The sequence below is a fragment of the Sorex araneus genome, chromosome 5 (genome assembly GCF_027595985.1).
Source record: "Sorex araneus isolate mSorAra2 chromosome 5, mSorAra2.pri, whole genome shotgun sequence".
Classification (NCBI taxonomy): domain Eukaryota; kingdom Metazoa; phylum Chordata; class Mammalia; order Eulipotyphla; family Soricidae; genus Sorex; species Sorex araneus.
In genome coordinates, this window is record NC_073306.1 from 78,697,414 (window position 1) to 78,721,945 (window position 24,532).

Sequence of the window (24,532 nt, forward strand, 5' to 3'; positions counted from 1 at the left end):
CACAGGGTGTAGCCCTGAAACCCTCACATGCTTCTGTGGATAGTCTGTGAGACCCCTTGGCCGAACACTATACTGACAAGCCCGTATGTTGGCACTGAGCATTGTGGGGAGTGGCCTGGGCTTTGCAAGTACCACTGGAGGTGTACCCTATTTTAAGTATCATTAAGATCAAATCGGAAACCTTTTAGGTGAGGGAGTGCTCCTGGAAGTGCCCAGGACCATCTAGTGCCAGGAACTGAATCCAGGATTCATCCGAAAACCATGTGCCTCAGCCCTTTGAGCCATCTCTGCAGCCCCCAGTGGAAACTTTAAGCCTTAAGAGAGTATATTTGTAGTGCAAACCCAAATGCCAGTTATTACAGTTGCACAAATCACAGCATCCCCTAACTCAGGGAACCTTTATTTTGTTAAGAATTGCTCTGAGGGCATGTACGTATTATCTCAGTTCATCCTTCCATGCAGTCTAGGAGGTAGATGACATTTATTATCATCAGACACCCACCACTTTTTCCTACTTGAGGAAATGAAACACACGGTGATCGAGTCACTTGCCTAGGAACACAACTAAGTAATTAGTAAAGGTAAGCATCAAGCCCAGACCGTGCGGCTCTAGTGTTTGATCTCGTCACTGTTAGGTCACTCCAGGCTAATTATAGATCCAGTTTCCGCAGACTTCCCCAGGCTTACCCATATGATTTGTATTTGCATGATATTCTGGAAAATCTTACTTTCCAGAGTTTTCTAGTACTTAAGATAAACTCTTTTCAAGTAATACTTTGGCTCTGAGTTCACATGGAAGGGATTTTGTGTTGTGCTGTGAGATTGCTGACAATCTAAGCCTCGTTTTCTCAGAGTTGCTGCCCCTGAAGGGTCATTGATAAATAACATCGTCGGCTTCCCTTCGTTTCCCAGTTTACAAATTAGAGGAATTCTTCCATGAGTCCCCAAGACAAAGTTAGTCATTTCCTGCTTTGTGATCCCACAGCACTTTGTTCATGCGCCGTATTTTAAGTAAATACCACTTTGTAATTAATCTGTTTATATGTCACTTCTTTCCATCCCCCCACCCTTGCCTCCAAGTGAGTTCTTTAAGAGCTGGAACTTGCTCTGACTTCGTTTTCCCTCCCACCAGCCTGGTGATGAGTGGATGAATCATTTTGCCTCGAGTGGTTGAGGGACTTGCCCAGAGCTGCAGCCCCAAAACAAGAGCAGCTTTCCGAACCCCCACCTAGTGCTTATCACTCATGAGCCGCCAGTAATGATCGCATATCATGTAGCGGTCCTTTAAGGAGTTAGACCCAGTTCTACTGTCCGGCTTAAAAACGTGTGAATAATAATAAGGAGGCCTACGCCACCTCCCTAACATATAATTTCGAGTGAAATGAAGCTCTTTATAAGCGTTTCAGCACCAGTGAAGCACCTTCTCCATGGAGGCATGTTCCTTTGGTCATTACTCACAATCACCCTCCCATTTACTGCCCTTCAGATCGCTGGAACTGATGGTCTCACTGCCATTGCGGGGAGAGAGCCCAGACAGAAAGCTGACTTTCTGCTCTTTTCAACTGCATGTGCCTGGAGGAAGCCTAAACCCAGTTCTCAGGTATCACCAACACCCCATCCACCCCTTAAGATGCCAGCTAAGTCCCCGAGGCTGTGTTTTCCTCTTCCTGGCAAGGCTTGTCCAGACATGGAGGCAAAGCTCACTTCTAGAAGCAAGGCAGTGATAGAAACATGCGGGAACTCCAGTCTGAATGTGGAGACCCACCATTGTTAACAGCTGGACCAGTCAGCCAGGGCACGTGGAGGCTGTGCGTCCTGGCAGGCACACCAGCCTCTCCTCTGCTTTTGTCCTGATGGGGAGTTCCTTGCCAGGACTCACAGGGGAAATGAAGGATGATAAATCCAGCTGCTGCTTCCTGTTTCAATCATTCTGAGATTGTTTTTAAAGAGTAGAATGCTTTATTTTTAAATCAGTGGAAAATACCCTCGACCTGTTTCTTGTTAGTATTTCCTTAAAAATTAGATGGACTCACTTGGATGTGGATGTGTTGTGTGTGTGTGTGTGTGTGTGTGTGTGTGTGTGTGTCTGTGTCTGTGTGTCTGTGTAATTCCCATGATGTTGCCTGTGCTGGCTAGCACTCTTGATTTTACAGCAACAGAAAGAAAACCAATTAAGGCAGATTTTACTGGGCAGGAAGCTCCATGTGAGGCTGATGACAGACTCAGATGGAGAGGAAGAAGCCATGATTTATCGTAGTGGTGTTACTATCTCTCAGACTATGCTTATGCCTGCCTGGTTTTCCTCTACTGTGATTAGATGATTAGTGAATCATTAGCCTGAGCCATGTAAGAAACATGCTACCTCATCACATGCCACCGTTTACAAAAAGTAGCCTCGGGTGTGGATTACTAGGCTGCAACTGGGTGAGTGGATTATATAACCATGACTTTCTGTAGCAGAAGGTAATAGAAATATTTTATAGGATATTTTTATTTTTTTTCCCCATGGTTTCATTTATAAGAAAGAGAAGGTATTGGAAGGGCACCGGTGGTGTGACTTTTCAGAATCATTAAAGGAAATGCATTTCACAAGTATAATTATAAAATTATAGTAAATAGAACAGTCCTCATTAAAAATCTTATCTGTGTATGTTTGACATCCTGGTTTTCCTTCCCAAGACACACACACACCACACACCACACCCCACACCCCTTTAGCTTTAATTTAAAATCTCTCAATCCTTTCTAAAATGATAGCTATAGCTCTAGGCTGTTTGCACTGGGTAATCACTAGGTTTTATACTACGAATAGGATCACAGAATGGAGTTATTTCCTCTGAGTGGAGTTTGTAGTTGCAGTTGATAGTCAGTGAATGTAGCGATCCTCATCATCTAATTTTTAAAAAACAGGTTCGCCTGTTCACCTGTTCAAGTGCCCCGTGACAGAGCTCTCTGGTTCTAATTTCAGTTATGCCATTGCCTTGTTGCAACAATTTCTTGGCTTAAAGCTCCTATTGACACTCTTTCTTTGTCTCTCAGCAATTTGTAAGGATGAGATTAGTGGAGGAAACTCTGTTCAAGGCTGAGGTGATAAAGACGTTGGTGATTTTATTAAATGGCAATCAGGTTGTAAATTGCAGTTTCACTCTTTAGACTTTGCTCCTTTCCTGAGGTAGCTTTGGATACCTAGGTTTTGTGTCTCTCCGCTGAAATTTTGTTGTGGTGGTTGTTGTTTGTTTGCTTTTTACAAATTGTAAATTGAGAAGAGGGAGTGATTGATTTGAGCTCATCGTTTATTTAAAGCAGGTGGAATGGTGGTGGCATGGCTCCGGAAGGCCAGTGAGATCTGGATTTGAATCCTGGTCGACTGTGCTTCAGCTGCATGATCTCGGGCAGTTTACTGAAGCTGTGGAAAGCTCAGTTTTTGCTCCACATAGCTCAAACAGTCCAGGGAGGCTATGGCTGTTTAATGAGCCAAGGAGATGGTTTGCTCTGCAGGGGACGTTTCCTTCCTGCCCTCGCCCCTCCCCCCTCCCGTATCTGCAGTGGTCTTGGTGCTGAACTATAGAATGCCTCGTCGTTGTCACTTGGAAGCGCCATGGTACATCTTCTCCCCGCTCCCCTGCTCGCCTCTTGGCTTCCTCTCCATTCTAAGGCCAGGGAACTGGGATGCAAATGAGGAAGCAGCTTTAGGTCCCTTGTGCTCTTTAGGTGTCATAAATATTTCTTTTCCCGCCTTCCTTTCATCTCAGTCTAACGGAATTTCCCCAGCTTCACGTCCCTGGGCAGGCAAGAATGCCTGGTGCTGTTTGTGTCACCTGCGCACGCGCACACACACAGCTGCACACACTTATGTTCAAGGGTCAGTGTTCCTTTCAACACTTTCCTGTGTTGTGTGCTTAGTTTGCAGGGCACCATTTTTTTTCCCTCCCTTTACACTTTCCCCAAAAGGACCCTTTAGAGTTTTATGATTAGATAAATAATATGGTGGTTAACTAGGTTAATGTTTACCAACTTACTGACGGGAATAAGTAAACAGTATAGCTAACCCACCATGTAAGAAATTTCTATAAAATCTGGGATTTCTTCCATCTGGTACTTTTTACCGGTCCTAATACATGGCACAACCATAAGTGAAAACTCCAGGTAGAAACGCATTTAACCCAACAAGACTAGACTAATTGCTCAAAATAAAACACATTGTATGAGAAAGGTCTCTGTCCTTTCTCACCTGCTATTCCTAACTACCTCTGTGGCCCTTTCTCATCCCGGAAACAGCCTGTTCAGTCAAACCTGCCTCCTCTCAGCCTTTTGTTCTCCCAAGTAGCCTGGATATGAGCATTCCCTTTCCCTGTTGATCCCTTGTTCACATCAGCCAGGCTCCTTCACTGGGAATGGCTTGGACCAAAGTCTCAAGTGACTCTCAGCTGCCTGGACCAACTCCTGTTCTTAACCCCTTTCTTTCCTGGATCAGTGTGTGATCAGTGATATCACTTATCACTCACTCTTTTCTTCAAGTGCAGCTCTCTGGATTCAGCAGCCCAAATTCTCTTCTCTTATTCCCACTCTCTGACTGAGCCCTTGTCTTCCACCAGATCCTGGAGTGGTGAGTGAGCCAGGAATGCCAGGACCTTTTATCCTCTGTGTGTGGTGGTCTCCTTGACTCCTCTTCTCTGCCATATACATATTAGTCCCCAAAGTCTGATTCCATCCCAGACCGTCCCTTGAGATTCTGGGCATTTGACCACTCACAAGTACTACGCAGGTCCAGAGGCTCCCAATTGAATCCCAAAATGGATTAGTGCCCTACAGAGATGTCTCTGGACCCCATCCATTTACAATTTTAGAATTCCAGAAGCACACAGCTGCCTTTGCGGCCACGTGGCCCCTCATGATATTCAAAGTGAGCAATAGGAAATAAATTATCTAGCGTCTGCCCCTGGCAGGCAGGCTTGAATAGTGGTGGGAAAATTTGAGCAAACTATAATGCCCAAAAGTAGAGAGAGAGTATTGGGGAAATTGTCTGCCATAGAGGCAGGGTGAGGGGGACTGGGATGGGTAGGGGGATATTGGGGACATGTGCACTGGTGGAGGGATGGGTGTTCGATCACTACATGGCTGAAGCTTAAACATCAGAACTTTGTAACTGTATCTCACAGTGATTCAATTTTTAAAAAGTACTAAACAACTTCTAGATATTCAAATCTTACCATTTTTCAGTTAGTAGTTTGCTCTACTACTTGAACCATCTGCCTGGCCCCTTCAGAGGTTTCTTTTTCCTTAGCTAATAATGTAAAATAAAATTTAACTCCTTTTTGTTGTTGTTTTGTTGGGAGGGCCACACCCAACAGTGCATGGAATCTACTCCCAGTTCTGTGCTTGGGATTGCTCCTACATGCAAGGCTACATGCAAGCCTTAACCCTGCATGCTCTCTCCAGGCAGCTTGATTCATCCATTCATCACCAGGCTGGTGGGAGGGAAAATGAAGTCAGACCAAGTTCCCGCTCTTGAAGAACTCACTTGGGGGCAAGGGTCAGTGGATGGAAAGAAGTGACTTATAAACAGATTGATTACAAAGTAGTATTTACTTAAAATACGGCGCATGAACAAAGTGCTGTGGAGTCACAGAACAGGAAATGACCTTTTCTAGCATGTGCAAGGCCCTGAGTTCAGTCCCTAGTGCCACATGACCCCATGAGTATCATCAGGTATGACCCTGGTGGTATCTGAGCATCTTTTGCCCAGACTTTGAGGCTCAAACAGCTGGGAGTAGCCCCAGGCCTACATACAAGTTCCACTTGGGGTGGTCGCTAGACTGCTACTACTACTAATAGACTTATCTGTGCATAAATATTCCATTTTTTGGTTGTCTCTGTAGAGGTTTGAAGTATTTGTGTTCTTTTTATACTGGGTATATTATACCTCAAGGCCTTTTTGCCTACCGTTTCTGCTCTCCCATTTTAATTTCTATTTTAGTTTATTCCTAAGCTAACTCTGATTAGCATGACTAATCATAGGCTTTGATTATTGGGTTCTTGCTGTATTAGATGTTGGTTCCTTCTTTATTATATTTTACTTAATGTTGACAAGTACAGTGCATGGTATGAGTGTATATTCTCTAAATAGATGAAAGCAGGATTATTTTTGTTTTTAAACTTGTCCCTCTCAGAAATATTTTTCCAATATAGTTTGAAATCATTATATGTTGATGTCTCTAAAGTAAAGTTTTTATACTTAAAAAAACTAAGCTTATAGATTTCTTGGTAGATTTTGTGTCCTGGCACAAAATGTGAGGGCTTATATCTTTTAATGTATTACATAAGGTCTGCCAACTTTGAAAAAAACAAAAGAATTCTGTAACATGTCTGTGGGGGCGGGATTTGAAGGTTTTATGAAAATAAGATTCAGTTGCAGTAAAGTCATGTAAATGGTCAAGGGGGTAGAACAATGAACCTGAGATTTGCTAGAAAGCTGGTGTGATCCTTGACACTATTTTCTCTTTCACTCACCCCCTGGACTCCTTTAAGTCCCATTGTTATCTCTTTGGTCTACCAGTTCATAAGTCCTTCCGTGTTGCTCATCCTATTCCCATCCTGTTCCCTGCCCTGGGTAATGCATTAGCTAACAACCTAAGCTCAGCCCCACCCTCACTAACGTCCCTCACCAGCATTCACTTGCTACTCCTTAAGAGACACAAGTTGAATTTCCACCTGACCCCCATCTCGAGCTGAAAACCTCTGTGGCTGCACACTGACCTTGGTTTTATGCCATCCAAAACTCTCAGGGGTCTTACAGGATCCTGTGTCATCTTATATCATGGGCACCCCTTCACCTCTGCATTCCAGATGACTAACAGTCTCTCAGGCCCTCGGATATCCTTTGGCCTTTCTGTTCCCAGCCTGCCCCCCCTCATCCTGAGCCCCTCACTGGAGCCGTGATTTCCTCAGAAAATACCTCACTTTCTTAACATAACACCTCACTTTCTTAAGATCTAGAAGACAGTCTCTCACCTGTCTTCAAACTATCATACAGCCAGGGAAAGTTCTGGGTTTCCTAGAATCTGAGATGTAAGCATTTGGGTGGGGAAGCGCTCTTTCTGTAGAAGATCACAGAGGTAGGGAAGTAAAGTAGGGACCTGGACAAGGAAGGAGTCCTCCTTCAAGAGGACACTTGGTCTTCTCTATGTAGAAAATCCATCTCTCTGTTTCTCTTCATAATTTTTCTTAGTGGACCATTTTTGTGTTGAGCTACATGGACATTTGCTTCCTATAGACTGGGCACTCTGTGAATAATGAGAGGACTGAATGGGAAATTTGCTTCTAATTTGCACTAAGCACACAGGGTGAATTTCATGGATGGAGGGATAAATGAGAAAGTGAATAATTAAATGACTGTGGAGGAGGGCTAATGCTTGTATGCCTATATAAAATTAAGATGACTTTATTGGAAACCTAAGCAACATAAAGAACATCTAGAGTCTACAGGTCTTTGTATCATTTCTTTATGAAAGGCAAACTTCTTTTAGTACCTCATGGCAAAGAGAAATTGTGATGGGGCTTGTTATATAAAACTCCTTATTTCACACAATGAAGAGTAAAGGCATCTCCCTTTTCAGCATTTACCACATGGGCACTTGCTTAGCAGTTCAGCACAGTATTCTGATTTAAATGTTTATTGTGCCACACAGTTTTCACCACAGTTGGGTAAGGTTGGAAGTTATGTATCTATTGCCTGCTACCACTCTGCCCAAGTGGTGGCAGAGCTGAAAAGCCTGGAGCAGTTTCATTGTTTCGGGGCTGACTCCTCCTGGGAGTTCCTTCCTCTCTGGCTCCTTCTGTCCCCTTCAATATGCTGAGAGGGAGCCCATTGGCCTCTGCCAAGTTCCTGCTGGCTCACCGGCCATCTGCAGGATTCAGCTCTTGGTCTACCTCTCAGAGAGGGTGTACCCAAATTTACCCTTGGTTTTTGTTTTCCTGTAGAAAGCTGCTCAGTTAAAAGCCAAAGGGCATGCAGGTGGTTAGCCAGAATGAGTTTCTTTCTGAGCTGTCCCCAGTTATCCATTGGGACATTAGGAAATGTTTGTCAGAGCTGATACTTCTGACTTGGGCACCATTAATAGTAACCTTACATGTCATTCTAATTAGGAGTGACAGGCTGTGCCTCACAGGTTCAGTGCCTCGGGAGCCCTCTCAGGCCTTGCCCTTACAGGTCTTCATGATTCATTCTGTTAACAACCTTTATTAAGTACCTGTCCCATGCATGCCCTGCGGACTTGCAAATCAAAGAAACTCTCCTCTCTTCAGGGTAGGAATTTGAAACCTTGAGGTGAAGAAAGGGAAACTTCTGTGCCCCTCAAGGAAGCAGGCTGGGGAGGGGGAAGAAATCTAAGGATACTGGGGAAGGAGAGTTGGCACTAGTGATAGGATTGGTGCTGGAACTCAACTCTAATAACTTTGTTATTATGGTGCCATGATATTTTTAAAAATTTAAGAAAGAGAAACTTATTAACAAGCTGATGATGGAAGCCATGGTTAAACAGGGTCAAAGCAGCCACTGTCTAACCCTGCGTTTATAGACCTTATGGCCAGGTTAATCTGCCAAGAAATCTTTTAACTAAGTGGCCTGTCTGCCAAGCATATGAAGTATTATTATGAGTATATTTCTGTCTTAGATGCTTTCTTGAAGGTTAGATCAGTACCAGGCCAAAGTACTCAGATGCTTTCTAGCTATTCTAAGCCAGGCTAGGATTAAAGACGGATGAGCTCTCATCTGTCCCTTACTTCCCATCCCTCACATCCATCCATGCCTTATGATCAGAGGGACTTTTTGCCACAAAGACAGGATGATAATGTGGCAGAACTCCTGGGATCATGGAGATATCCAGGAATTCTATCTTAGCTCACTTTTCTGAGTCCACATTAAAGCAAGGATCAGTTTCTGGTAGACTAGAGAAGCCCTACTGAAGGTGAGTCAGCTTAGAAGGAAAATGCTTGATTTGCATCTAGGCTGTCAGTCTTAACAGATTGAAAAGAGATAGGGACTTATAAAGGCTATCAAAGCTCCCTTTAGAAGTCCCACCAGCTGCCTCATAGACTAGATAAAATTAAGTTGATAAAGGTCTGACTAAATGCTTTACCCTGAGCTTGGGAGGACCTTCATAGAGGCTTTCGTTGCACCCTTAGCTGCCCACTTCTCTCTTCTCTTTCTCTAGGTGGACTTTTCAGGAAGGGTAACTTACTTTATTAATAATAGTTTGATTGCCATGATATTGTTATTATTCCCGTTTGGCAACCCCAGAACACAGGTTCTGCCTTTCACACAGAGAGGCTACACTGCTTCTCGGATGGATCTGGAGAGTATCATGCTGAGTGAAGTCAGACAAAGGAGAGGGGCAGAAACGATCTCTCATGTGCAGATAGAAAGGAACATAGTAGGAAAATAACAGAGGGCCAAAGGCAACAAAACCCAAGAACTGGTCTCCAGAACTGAGTTTGGGGTGAATGAGGGGGCACCCTGATGGACAGTGTGGTGTTGGAACCTTGTATGCATGGAATCCTATCATGAACAATATTTTAAGTCATGGTGCCTGAAACAAAACAAAACAAAATGTTTAAAGGAAATTTGCAACCGTGTATAAACTCCTTTTTCTTAGTTCCTCATAGTTTACCTTACATCCATTAAAATCATGTTTTGAGTTATTATCCTCAGCTTTGAAGTAACTTAATCTGTAATTAGGAATATGCTAAAGAGAAGTCCAAAGTATGTACTAAAACATAGGTACTAAAATATACTTGTTGCAAAACTTCATTTATTGTCACAAGATCAGAATTCCTATAGTCCTCTACTTTCAGCTATTATATGTAATTCTAAAATGCCTTTAGCACTTAGTACATGGGTGGATTTTACCCAATATGTATGAGTTGGGGGGGATGGTGTTAGTTTGGGAGGTTTTTGGAGACCACACCTGGCTGTGCTTGAGTCTTACTCCTGGCTCTGCACTCAGGTATCACTCCTGGTGGTATATGGGGCCAAATGGATCGAACCTGGGTCAGTCTTGAGCAAGGCAGCGCCCTACTATCATTCCTGCCCCAGTGAAAACTGGTTTAGATAGGTTTGTTAGAAGTGATTTATAAATTCTGGGAAAGATTCCCTGAAAATCCTGTGTTGTTTTCTCATCATCCAAACCAAAGCTGTCACAAAGGAGATCTATTTTTAAAAGTAAAACTTCTCAGGACCCAGGATGGCTCAGGACTAGTATTACAAGCATCAAACTTCAGCCCCGGACTGACCCACATGCCAGGTACAATTCTGGAAGCACTGCCTTTTGTGATCCTTGGCATCATGGCAAAGTGAATATAAGCTCGACAACTAAGTGTGCAGAGCCAGAGAGATAATAACAGTAAGTAGGGCACTTGCCTTACACATGGCCAGCCCAGGTTTGATCCCTGGTACCCCATGTGATCCCCTGAGCCGTGACAGGAGTGACCCCTAAGCACAGAGCCAGGAATGAACTCTGAGTCAAACGAGTGTGACCCAAAATCAAAACCGAAAAAGTGTATGAGCACCACAATCAGGTGTGTGTGGATTCCCATCCCCACTCCATCATCACAGCAACAAAAGGAAGGTATGGGATAGAGGGAGCACCATTTTTTTCTTAAGGTAGGCTCAGAAGCAGTGCTCAAGGGCACAGGAACTACTCTCAGCAGTACTCAGCCAAGTAGACCTGATGATTTAATGCTTGGGCCTGCAGAGTGCTGGGGCAGAGGGCCCCAGGGCCATGCCACACTTCTGCCCATGCCTATAATGATATCACTTACAGTGACTCTCATTTACCCTGCTAATCAGTGTGGACAACGGGCATGATTTGGGACATCAGACTTGTGTTCTTTCTGGGTTTCATTTGCTGCCTTCTGATACAAATAATTTTAATTGAAATGCTCTTGAAAAACTAATTGAATACAGAGGTTTATTGCCAATCATTTATTTCAGATTTACCTTATGTATGCAGTGTACAGAGCAGTTAAGAATTCAATAACTTGGGGCTGGAGTGATAGCACAGCGGGTAGGGCATTTGCCTTGCATGCGGCCAAACCGGGTTCGGTTCCCAGCATCCCATATGGTCCCCTGAGCATAGCCAGGAGTAATTCCTGAGTTCAGAGCCAGGAGTAACCCCTGTGCATTGCCAGGTGTGACCCAAAAAGCAAAAAAAAAAAAAAAAAAGAATTCAATAACTCATCCTGAACATTTCTAAAGACTGATTAAACCCAACTTGTTTGGGCCATGGAGATAGTGCAGCAGGCAGGCAGGCACTTGCCTTCCTTACAGCAGACTCGAGTTCAATGCCTGGTACAACCTATGGTCCACTGAGCAAGCCAGGAGTAAGCCCTAAGCTCTGACTGGTAACACCCACAAGTAAAAATTTAACAGTGGGCTTGTTTAGCACCTCAGTGATTCTTCTGACTTGAGATTCAGCAAACAGTAAATGTCTGTGTGCTTGCTTTAGACTCTGTTCTGAACTGGGTGTTTCCAGTACATGTCCCTATGACATCGGTATTGCTGTCAAGACTATAAATGAGGTGCAGATGTTCAGAGAGATAACTAGATGCTAACAATTTTTTCCTCCATAGTCAGTTCAATATAATCAAAATAGCATGGCAGTCATTTAGCCTGGCATGAATATTAAGGTCCAATCATATCTGATTTCACTATCCTCTTTCCATTGAAATAGCTTACATAATTAAAGATTGAAAACTAATGTCACGTTTTAATAGCTTTATTGAGATACAACTCATCTGGCATGTAAACCACTTTCTTAAATTATATAGATTAAGACCAAGGAGATGGCTCGGTGTGCTGAGCACATGCCTCACAGAAAGCCCAAGTGACCCTCGAGCAGTGCAGGGACCAGTCCCCAGCATGACATTGGAAGTGGCCTTTAAGTACCATTGGTATGTCAGTATATCCCCAAAACCAAAATAATAATAGAGACAACAAAGTACATGATTCCGTGCCTTTTAGAATATTGATGGAGTTGTCCAGGCAACATTACTTTTGATTGTTGAAGCTGACTATTGGTTATTGGCTTATTCAGTTATTACTGGCCATACTTTCAGGCTCTTATATCACAAAGGAATTCAGATTCAATTTCTATTATTTTCTGATTTATCTTTGTCCAACCAAAGCCAGTAACTTCCCCCTTTGATTTTAGTATTAAAATCTTTCTCAACTTCCAAAGGAAATGTTGATCTACAGGAATGTTAAGCTGATTTTCATAGGTGCCAGAGAAAAAGCCTTGGAATGTGAAATCCACTTACTTGTAACATAATTCTATAAGTTCTTTGCCACAGAAATATTATAAAGATTAGCGTAAATAATGTATGCAATTAAGATTTGCTAAGGGTGACTCCCTTGGGTTAAAAGAATTAGATCCTGGGACCTGGGAGTTGGCTTAGAGCTCAGTGGTACATGTGTTGAATACACAAGGACCAGTTTCATCCGGTGCATGGCATTCCTCTTTCCCCATCAGCTCTGCTGGGTGCAACCTTTGTGGTTCCAACACCACTGAACCTGAGTAACATCACATTGCCATGAGCAAGCATTGAACCAACCAGCTTTCTTGGCCATCTTAGCCACCAGGTCCCCTAAGTACTTCTTTTTTTTTTTTTTTTTTTTGCTTTTTGGGTCACACCCAGCAATGCACAGGGGTCACTCCTGGCTCATGCACTCAGGAATCACCCCTGGCGGTGCTCAGGGGACCATATGGGATGCTGGGATTTGAACCCGGTTCGGCCACGTGCAAGGCAAATGCCCTACCCACTCTGCTATCGCTCCGGCCCCCAACCCCTAAGTACTTCTTGAGAGATCTCCCTCAAAATTCCAAATCCTGGTTTACTGAGATCAGATGCCAGGTTAAGGAATACAGAGAGCTAAGTAATATCTGCTTTCCCGTTGCCTTGACTCTTACATGGAAAGTCACTTGAAGATCAGAACATATTTCCTATAGGAATAGGTAGTTAATATGCTTGTACACACACACACACACATTCTCTCTCTCCCTCCCCCCTCCCTCACTCTTAGTGTAGAAAAAAGCATCTTATGTTTGTTTTCAAACTTCTACTGCATCTTTAACTCAGTGGTTGAACCATCCCAGAGAAGTAATAGTTTTCACCAATTTTTAGATGCCTGAGTTAGGATGACAAGCACATTCATTCAAACCCCGTGTTCCAATTGAAAACAAGTCAGTAACTTAGAGGAATAGATAAGTTTCTTGCCAGGTGATCTCAACACTTTCTGAAGACTGGACTTCAGTTGCTTTAGTTCCATCTCTTGCTTTAACATTATAATGTGAGATCTGTGCAGGATCATATAGGCTAGTAATGGGATAATACAAGAGTAATTTGTAGGGTCAGAGAGATAAAGCACTACTTTGCATACAGCTGATCTAGGTTCAGTCCACAGCACTGCATATGGTCCCTCAGCCAGATCAGGAATGATATGTCCTGAGCATGAGCAAAAGACTTATTTGTGACTTCTGTTATACAATAATGTTTTTCTCATTTCTCTCTTCACTCTATTTCTTCTGTCACCCACTCCTCATGGAGGGTCTGCCTCCTTCCTGCATCAGTATAGAAACCCTCCCAATTATTAAGTGTAGATACGGACTTACCCTGACCTGTGCCTCTCCTGAATTTTGCTTTGGCCAGCTCAGAGCAATTTTCTAAGTAGGTTGTAATAGGACACTTACTGCTTATCATCCCCCAGTACTCTGGGAGCTGCTTGAAAACCATGACTAGGTGACAGCTTTTCTGTATTTCCTTCACTGGCCCCTGATCCATGGTTTTCTTGAATTCAGAGTGCTTGTCCTGAGAGCTTGCCTTAGGGAAGATTGTGGTTATATAATTTTATTACTCTGTCTCCTCAAAATCAAGGACAACATGGACAAGTTCTGTTCTTCAGTGCCATCCCTTAACCAACAGTGTAATCACTGGAGGACTGTGTGATAGAGAAAAAGATTGGGAGAGGAAAGCTTCTGTTGGTCTCTCCCTTCATGACACTGGAAGGTTGGGTGAGCCTTTCATGCCTCAGACTTCTTAGTGCTGCTGGGAGCAGTACCATCTAATTCATGGGCTGGGTGTAAGAATCACTTGAGAACTTTTCTAGAACAGTAGTTTGTAAAACCAAAATGTACTGTGTGCCTGAGAATTAAAGGGGTCCTGTAACACCTGAGTTGGCCTTAGGTAAGATTTTGTGTGTGTACGTGTGTGTGTTCTTGGGGTTGGTGGTTTGCTTTTGTTGGGTTTTTCTGTTTTGTTTGTTTCGTTTTGAGGCCATCCCCCAGCAGTACTTAGGGCTTACTCCTGGCTTTGCACTCAGGAATCACTTCTGGCAGGGTTCAGAGACCGTATGTGGTACTAAGGATCAAACCCAGGTCGGCCATGCACATGACAACCACCTACCCTGATGTACCCACTTCAGTTCGTGTTCTTCTTTCAGTGCCTTAGCAGAGTCTGTCACATTTGAGGTATGCACTCTGCCATGGAGCCACAGCCTCACCCACCTCTGAGATGAGATTTTAAGTCTAGGCTCCCCCAATAATTATTTGATGTCTACATCTTAATTCTAATGAATTTATTTCCTGACCTGTTGAAGGAAAATAGCACTTGGCCCTAAGGGGTATTCTGATGGTCAGCGTCTACTTGCGTTCCATCTGTGTAGATTGGACTTGTTACAAGCCGGACTTTTTCTTGCACATTGTATAGTCATATTGTTGCTCCCTGTTGTCTCTAGCCAATTCAGTCCAGGGAAGGGCAGCTGCCAGACATGGATTCTCTGGCCTCTGACCCCAGCAGATCAAGGTGTGCCTTGAAGTGGGAGGTGTGACGTCAAGCTTTATTCCACATCCCAGCACATTCTGCACACAGCTGCTTATGCTGCAGTTTGCATTTCTTTCTGAAACTCTGTTCTAAAGCTAAGGCATGTATCCCAACAAAGCCTATGGACTTAAACTGAACATATACCCATGTTTCCAGATACTCTGTTTCCTTTTTTCCCCCCACACTGCCAGAGATTGAAACCAAGACCTCACCCATGTGAGACTTGTGTTTGGTTGACCACTGAGTTACATCCGGTCTCAGATTCTTCAGTCTTATTGTTCTAAGATACTCCATTTTGTGGGCATATAATATTCATATTTTCCTCTTACTACTGATGGCATGTTTCTAGTTTTTAGTTGAAGGCATATTGAAGTTGTGCTGAAGTATATGTTGTGTGTATGTATATATCTTAATCTTTATTGATGGAAGGACTGTGATTTACAATATTATTAGTGATGGTTTCATGTGTAAATAATCCCAACACCACAAACCCATCCCCAGAGTTCCCTCTACTTTCCCCCAAAGATGTATGTGTTCTTATACCTGTCATTTTCAGTAAATATTTTCTTGTGGATGTGTACTTTGCAGTAGAATTAGTGATTTGTTGAGAAATAGTAGAACAGGGAGGGCAGTTGCCTTACATGGATCCAACCAGGGTTTATTCCCCAGCACCACATATACTTCCCAATCCCACTAATTGGGGGGCACGGAGCCACACGTAAGCCTGAACACCCCCATGTCTGATTAAAAAAAAGAGAAAGAATTTGTGGACTTTTAGCAGATACTACCCATACATTCCCCAGTATGATTCTACCAATTCCCACACCCACTTTAACTTCCATGTTGAAGATTTCTTGTTCTTCTTGGCCGACTCTTGTCTTTTCCATTTCAGAATCTGTTACATTTTATAATATTCTGTAGCTTTTGGGAAATGGACCCGTTTTCTCAGTCCCCAATGCTTCAAATTCTAAACTTCTAGGTGCTCGTTTTCAGGAATGCAAGGGGCAAGGAAAGGCTGTACCTGAAGGAAAGCTCATAGCGCAGCCTTTGCTATATATATATGGATAAAGATGACAAGTGATTGCTGCCATTACCAAAATCATCACCATGATCATTAGTGTTCAATGCCTCTTTGTTCTTCAGAGGTATACAGTGGAGAGTAAAATGTAGTGTCAGCTTACCAGCTCAAGATGTAGTAGAAGAGGGGCTGGAGCTAGAGCATAGCGGGTAGGGCGTTTGCCTTGCACGTGGCGGAGTCGAATTCGGTTCCCAGCATCCCATATGGTCCCCTGAGCACTGCCAGGAGTGGTTCCTGAGTGCAGAGCTAGGAGTAACCCCTGTGTAACCCAGGTGTGATCCAAAAAGGAAAAAAAAAAAAGATGTAGTAGAAGAGACAGTAGCACTGCACTGTAGTACTGTTGTCCCATTGTTCATCGATTTGCTTGAGTGAGTACCAGTAACATCTCTGTTGTGTGACTTATTGTTACTGTAGTTGGCATATCGAGTAGCCATGGGTAGCTTGCCAGGCTCTGCCGAGCAGGCAGGATACTCTCGGTAGCTTTCTGGGCTCTCCGAGAAGAACGAAAGAATCGAACCTGGGTCGGCCGCATGCAAGGCAAACACCCTACCCGCTGTGCTATTCCAGTCCAGAAGAGACGGTAGCACTGTAGCACTGTTGTCCCGTTCACCGATTTGCTCAAGCGGGCACCAGTAACATCTCCATTCTGAGACTTGTTACTGTTTCTGGCATATCTAATATGCCCCGGGTAGCTTGCCAGGCTTTGTCGTGTGGATGGGATACTCTTGGTAGCTTGCTGGGCTCTCCAAGAGGGGCGGAGGAATCGAACCCAAGCCAGCCACGTGCCAGGCAAACGCCCTACCCTCTGTACTATCACTCCAGCCCAGAAGAGACAGTAGGAACAGATTTTTTTGTCAGATGGTCTGATTGTAGGAAAGAGATAGTTATTGATCTGGGACTTGAATAAGAGTTCACTAGACAGGAAAAAAATAAAAGAATTGGCAGAAGCACACAAACTCTTGGATGGAATGGGCAGAGTAGACAGTCTGCTGGAAGGGAACCCCACCCATCCACGCACCCCAAGGCTGGATAGCCTATATGGAGGGGAAGCCATGCCAGTGGCAGTTTGGGGTTGGTGTGAAGTGACATTGCTTCTCCTGATTCAAGATCTGTCTTGAGTAAGAGGTACAGGACTGCTACAAAATATCACAAAGCTAAAGGATCCCACAGTTTTCTTTGTTCCATGGCCCTCTGGCTGTTTTATGCCAGAGACTAACCTATAGAGTTTTTTTTCTTGTGTGGGTCCACATGACCTTGTGGTGGCAGTTAACATTTATTGAATGTTCTTTAGCTCAGTACCATGTGTAGGCAGGCACCTAAATGTTAAGGAAATTTGATGATGATCATGAAGAACTCATACACTCTTTCATTTTGTGTACACCTACCTACTATATGCGATATACTGATACTATAGAAGTAAGAAAGATGACCTCATCCCTGTCCAGTAAACAGTTTTATCAAATGTGATAAGGGCCATGTTGAGGAGAGTGCAGAATCCTGCTGAAGAAGCCCCTCCCCGAAACTAAGGGTTAGGGAACATGTCTGGAAAGAATAGCAGAAAGCTGATAGCTTTGTCAGGGGATATGGGGAGAAAATAGTCTGTAGAGCAGATAATATCTAAAGGGAGCTGAATGCAAGAGAGAATGGCTGGTTAGAAAAACTGGGAGCAGTTAGCAATCAGGAGACTAGAAAGACCAGAGAGAAGAGTTTTAACAAATTACCAGCAGCAGAATGGATGAAGGAATGAAGAAGGTCAGGACTGGTGGCAGGGAAACTAGGTCTCATAACCAAGGCTTATAAGGCAAGTAATTGACATTCTCAGTATAAGGACTTAAAACCAATTTCTCCTCTAATCCTCCAAGCCAAACATCCTGCTTCTCTAGAACCCAAAACGTCTATTTGAACAGTAACGAAATATCCTCTTAGAAAGAAGTCTGTGTGCAAACAAACAAACAAAAAGCTATTTTTTTTCCATTACCCATACTAATGGCCTTTAATCATGGTCCCTAGGTATGGCAATACATGGCTCTCTGCCAGGACTAAACCTGTGTGAGGCATGTCCTTCACTCTGTACACAGAGTAATAGTTTGTCTGTGACCTGTGGGCCTGGTACTTGTTTTGAGCATTCTAGATAGACTGATGAGCTCACATGACATGATGCTGAACTGTTTCTCGTTTAGTTTCACCCACTATGCATTCCAATAACCTTACTCCCTGCTCATATTCCCAGCCACTCGAAAAGCAAAACACACACAAAATGCAGGAGCTGAGCATAAAAGGTTCTTATGCTATCTCTTACTGAGTACAAATACTTCTTTTTCTCCCCCCAATCCTTGTCCCGCCCACCCTGCCACTTCCTTAGTAACACACACACACACACACACACACACACACACACACACACACACACACACACACACACACAAGATGCCAGGCATTTAAACCTGAAAATCTGAGGGTGTAATTCCTAGCAAGTTTCACAAATAAAAGTACAACTCAGTCACTTACATGTGTTTGGATTTCTTGGGTATGTGTTTGTCTGATAACAGAAAAGAAAATTCACTTTTAAAACTCCAGGTGGCAGTTGGTAAGATAGCACCAGAGACTAGCACACATACATGCCTTGCATGCAGGAGGAGACCCAGGGTTCAGTACCTGGCATGGCATGGTTGCCTGACCAGCGTGGGTATGGCTCAGACTTCAAAAATAGTATAAAAGAAGTTATCTTAGAGGATAGGAGCACATGCTCTGTATTTGGGTGTGGCCCAGAAAAAAAATGTACATTCTCAAATCCTAGGCTAGGACCCAGGGTATTTTCCTTGTTTTTTACTAATTTGGTTTTTCTTTCTTTTTTTAAGAAATTATTTCTACGTGAATATCAAAACTGAAGAATGCAGAATATAATGATACTGTTTCTCAAAAAGTTGAAACTTCAAGTTAAAAAAAGATACATATTTTACACCCCTTCTCCCCCCACCGTGATTACAGATACCATGTCCTGTCACTCACTACTGCACTTGAGGTGTTGGTTTTGATTCCTCCCAGAGTGATTGTCCTTGTACTCTGTTATTATTTGTATAAACTGGTTTCAGAACTATAAAACCTTCTGTTTTGGTAAATGGTGACCACAGTTTTTAGTATTCTGGTGCTGGGATTCTTTTTACCACTACAAGGGTCCCCTGTATGGGTGGAAAACAAAGTTCTTACTCCTCCTGCTTTATTCAGCAGTAGAAGCAATACTGATCATTTCATGTCAACCAAGTCTTCATTGGCATTTCCTTTGCTTTCCATAAGTGCCACATCAAGGACTAGAGTTTTCATTGCATATGTTAAAAAATCCCAGAGACTAGTCATTCCCAATTATCTGCTGTTCTGCTTTCTATGGTTTCTGTTACCTATGTTCAAGCATGGTCAGAAATAGTTTCTACAATAAGATATTTGAAATCAAGCAAGATAGCATTCACCTGAGTTTCATTACAGTGTGTTTGTGAATCTTCTTGACTGGGACAATGACCTAATGATTATTGTTAAGTTTGTATGTGCCTCATTAATAAAGTTAACTTTATCATAGATATCAGAGATATGGAAGTCTAGAGAAAAAAAAAACATAATAAATACAGAGATGGGTAGTTCTACATGGATCCAGTCATCCAGTAGAGGTCATGCTAGCGAATACTCATCATTAGAGGAAATGCTTCCAGTCATTACCTAATTTAAACTTTCCAACAGCCCTTAAGAATTGTCACCCTTATTGTGCCAGTAGGAAATATGGGACATGGAGAATTACACCTTTATCCAGTGATAAGATTAAAGCTGATACACAAGAATTTGGATGAGAATTTAATAATAAACACAGAACCCCTTATTGTGGCTTTTACAAAGTAAAAGTATTTCCACTTCTACTCCCCAAACCTCAGTCTGCACCTTAAGTAAGTTCAAACAACAGCAAATGTCATTCCTACTTTCATATGTTCCTGTAAGGTTTATAGGAAAGTAAGTTCCTATAAACCTTTAGTAAGTTATAAGTTTAATAAGTTATGAGTCAGTTATGAGTTATGAGTAAGTTGTAAGTTTTGAGTCTTTCAATTCTTCTTTATATAGTCCTCAAATCTTTTTCTGCTTTCTACTCTAACAACTGTAGACCTTGTACAAACTGTCACTGTTTTGTTAATTCCCTGCCCTTTTTTGCCTCTTCTCTTGGACTGTGGGAGAAAGACTACTGGGACAAATTGCCATTTTTCTGATATATGGCATTTTTATTTATTCCCTATAATACATATTGTTGCATGGAAGAGCCTGGCAATCTCCCCATGGCGTATTCGATATGCCAAATAAAGTAATAATAACAGGTCTCATTTCCCTGACCCTGAAAAGAGCCTCCAATTGTTGGGGGAAAACAAGTAAGCAGAGGCTGCTAAAATCTCAGGGCTGGAACCAATGGAGACGTTACTGGCACCCGCTCAAATATATCAATGAACAACGGGATGACAGTGGTACAGTGATACAGTGAATATTTAATGTTGAACTGGAACTATAGCACAGCAGGTAAGGCATTTGCCTTGCACGTGGCCGACCTGGGTTCGATGATTCTTCCGTCCCTCTGGAGAGCCCAGCAAGCTACGGAGAGTATCCTGCTTGCACGGCAGAGCCTGGCAAGCTACTTGTGGCATATTCGATATGCCAAAAACAGTAACAACAAGTTTCACAATGGAGATGTTACTAGTGCCCACTCGAGCAAATCGATGAACCGGACGACTGTGCTACAGTACAATACATATTGTTGATACTAATATCGGACCAGGGGACCAGAAATATATTACAGCAGCTAGAATGCTTGTTTTGCATATGACTGACCCAGATTCAATCCCCAGCACCCCACATAATCCTTCAAGCTCCACCTGGAGTCATTCCAGAGTACAAAACCAGGAGTAAGTCCAGAGTATTACTGGATGTGTCCCACACCCCACCCTCAGCCCCCTAAAGCCCCTTCAAAAAGAAGAAAGAAAGCTAGGACCTGGCAGAGAACACTTTAGAATTAGCACAGTTTTTTCACAGATTTTTGCATGCATTTGTTCTAATAATGCCTTTTGTTGGCTTGTTTTCTAGGAATGTTTACCCTTGCGGAAGTTGCTTCACTCAATGACATTCAGCCAACTTACCGAATCCTGAAACCATGGTGGGACGTGTTTATGGATTATCTGGCTGTCGTTATGTTGATGGTAGCCATCTTTGCAGGAACCATGCAACTTACCAAAGATCAGGTGGTCTGCTTGCCAGTATTGCCATCTCCTGTAACTTCAAAGGCAAACACAGCACCAGGAAATGCCGACATTACCACCACCATCCCGAAAATGGAAGCAGCCACTGACCAAGACCAAGAGGGACGGACAACAAGTGACATATCCTTTGTTACATCTGCTGTGACACCTGACATACCTCTCAGAGCCACATATCCTCACACAGATTCCACAGTTCCAAGTCAGGAGACCAAGAAAGAGAAGAAAGACCCCACAGGACGGAAAACAAACTTGGATTTTCAGCAATATGTATTTATTAACCAGATGTGTTACCATCTGGCCCTTCCATGGTATTCCAAGTACTTTCCATACCTTGCTCTTATACATACTATTATTCTCATGGTCAGTAGCAACTTTTGGTTCAAATATCCAAAAACATGCTCAAAAGTGGAACATTTTGTATCCATATTGGGAAAGTGCTTTGAATCTCCTTGGACTACTAAAGCGTTGTCCGAGACAGCATGTGAAGACTCGGAGGAAAACAAGCAGAGAATAACTGGTGCCCAGACTTTACCAAAGCATGTGTCTACCAGCAGCGATGAAGGGAGCCCCAGTGCCAGTACCCCGATGATCAACAAAACCGGCTTCAAGTTCTCAGCAGAGAAGCCTGTGATCGAAGTCCCCAGCATGACCATCCTGGACAAGAAGGACGGGGAACAGGCCAAAGCGCTCTTTGAGAAAGTGAGGAAGTTCCGAGCTCATGTGGAAGACAGTGACTTAATCTATAAACTCTATGTGGTGCAGACAGTTGTCAAGACAGCCAAGTTCATTTTCATCCTCTGCTACACCGCCAACTTCGTCAACGCCATCAGCTTCGAACATGTCTGCAAGCCCAAAGTGGAGCACCTGACCGGTTACGAGGAGTTTGAGTGCACCCACAACATGGCGTACATGCTGAAAAAACTTCTCATCAGTTACATATCCATTATTTGTGTTTATGGTTTTATCTGCCTCTACACTCTCTTCTGGTTATTCAGGATCCCGTTGAAGGAATACTCTTTTGAGAAAGTCAGAGAAGAGAGCAGTTTCAGCGACATCCCAGATGTTAAAAATGATTTTGCATTCCTCCTCCACATGGTAGATCAGTACGACCAGCTCTATTCCAAGCGTTTTGGGGTGTTCTTATCAGAAGTCAGTGAGAATAAACTTAGGGAAATCAGTTTGAACCACGAGTGGACTTTTGAAAAGCTCCGGCAGCACGTGTCACGCAATGCCCAGGACAAGCAGGAGTTACATCTCTTCATGCTGTCCGGTGTGCCCGACGCTGTCTTCGACCTCACAGACCTGGACGTGCTCAAGCTTGAACTGATCCCGGAAGCGAAAATTCCCGCCAAGATCTCTCAGATGACGAATCTCCAAGAGCTTCACCTCTGCCACTGCCCTGCAAAAGTGGAACAGACTGCTTTTAGCTTTCTCCGGGATCACTTGAGATGCCTTCACGTGAAGTTCACTGACGTGGCTGAAATCCCTGCCTGGGTGTATTTGCTCAAGAACCTCCGAGAGTTGTACTTGATAGGCAATTTGAACTCCGAAAATAATAAGATGATAGGACTTGAATCTCTCCGAGAGTTGCGGCACCTTAAAATTCTCCACGTGAAGAGCAATTTGACCAAAGTCCCCTCCAACATTACCGATGTGGCCCCACATCTTACAAAGTTAGTCATTCATAATGACGGCACGAAACTCTTGGTACTGAACAGCCTTAAGAAAATGATGAATGTCGCTGAACTCGAGCTCCAGAACTGTGAGCTCGAGAGGATTCCACATGCTATCTTCAGTCTCTCTAATTTGCAGGAACTGGATTTAAAATCAAACAACATCCGCACAATTGAAGAAATCATCAGCTTCCAGCATTTAAAAAGACTGACTTGTTTAAAATTATGGCATAATAAAATTGTTACCATTCCTCCCTCCATCACCCATGTCAAAAACCTGGAGTCACTTTATTTCTCTAACAACAAGCTCGAATCCTTACCAGTGGCAGTGTTTAGTTTACAGAAACTCAGATGCTTAGATGTAAGCTACAACAACATTTCAATGATTCCCATAGAAATAGGATTACTTCAGAACCTGCAGCATTTGCATATCACTGGGAACAAAGTGGACCTTTTGCCCAAACAATTGTTTAAATGCGTTAAGTTAAGGACTTTGAATCTGGGGCAAAACTGCATCACCTCCCTCCCAGACAAAATTAGCCAGCTCTCCCAGCTCACACAGCTGGAGCTGAAGGGGAACTGCTTGGACCGCCTGCCAGCCCAGCTGGGCCAGTGTCGCCTGCTCAAGAAAAGCGGACTTGTTGTGGAAGATCACCTTTTTGACACCCTGCCACTCGAAGTCAAAGAAGCATTGAATCAAGACATAAATGTTCCCTTTGCAAATGGGATTTAAACTGAGCTAATACGTGCACATCCGTGTGCAGGAACAACTTCCTAGATTGCAAATGCTCACGTACAAGTTATTGCAAGATAATGCATTTTAGGAGTAGACACATCTTTAAAAATAAAACACAGAGAGGTTGCATAGAAGGCTGATAGAAGACGTAACTGAATGTTCAATGTCTGTAGTGTTTTAAGTCATTCATTCCCAAATCTTTTTTCTTTTTTTTTCTTTTTGGGGAAAGGGAAGTAAAATTATAATCACTAATCTTAGTTTCTTTTTAAATTGTTTGTAACTTGGATGCTGCCGCTACTGAATGTTTACAAATTGCTTGCCTGCTAAAGTTAAATGATTAAATTGACATTTTCTTACTATACCACCTTTCATGAGGTGTCTTGATTTACTTTGCTTAATTGTTGCAGTATTCTAATTCAAATCACTGAAGACACAGAAGACCCAAATTTGTGAATTTAGATTCGCTGAAGTATCGATTTCTTTCCTCTTTTCATGTTATGCACCTCAAATAGTGCTTATAATATTTGTCTGGTGCTATTGCTTCTGAGAATCCCCTTTTAAAGATTTTATACTCTTAAAAGATGTTTGCAGTTAAGATGTGTAGCTTGTTGGGTGGGGTGTGTGATTTGTCTAATAGTAAATAAGGAAAAAAACAACACTCCCCTTAATGATAACATTGTTCCATAATCTGCAGTTCTGCTTCTATGACTCATTTTTATTCTAATAATATAGGATTACCAATAAATAGATACAATGTTTTTTAAAGAATAAAATTTTTATTATAACCAATATAACACTTTTAATTGTTTAATGATTAATAACCTAATATCACCTTTTGGAGAAAAGCACAAAAGTAAAGCAAGTATCATTCAATTTCTTGCCCATCCACTGC

At 42.8% G+C, this 24,532-nt stretch overlaps 1 protein-coding gene across 5 annotated transcripts in view; it reads left to right on the forward strand.

Moving 5' to 3' along the window:
- Positions 1–24,001, forward strand: part of LRRC8D (leucine rich repeat containing 8 VRAC subunit D) — a 126,236-nt gene extending 102,235 nt beyond the window's left edge. For 4 of the 5 annotated variants that reach the window (XM_055138930.1, XM_055138934.1, XM_055138933.1 and 1 more), the window contains one exon: positions 21,059–24,001. In XM_055138930.1, coding sequence (XP_054994905.1) covers positions 21,061–23,637 — 2,577 coding nt within the window. In that variant the 5' untranslated portion in view covers positions 21,059–21,060 and the 3' untranslated portion in view covers positions 23,638–24,001. Of the gene's footprint in view, positions 1–1,486; positions 1,601–21,058 lie in introns of all 5 variants that reach the window. The other variant, XM_055138931.1, reaches the window with a different exon arrangement.
- The last annotated feature ends 531 nt before the right edge of the window (positions 24,002–24,532 follow it).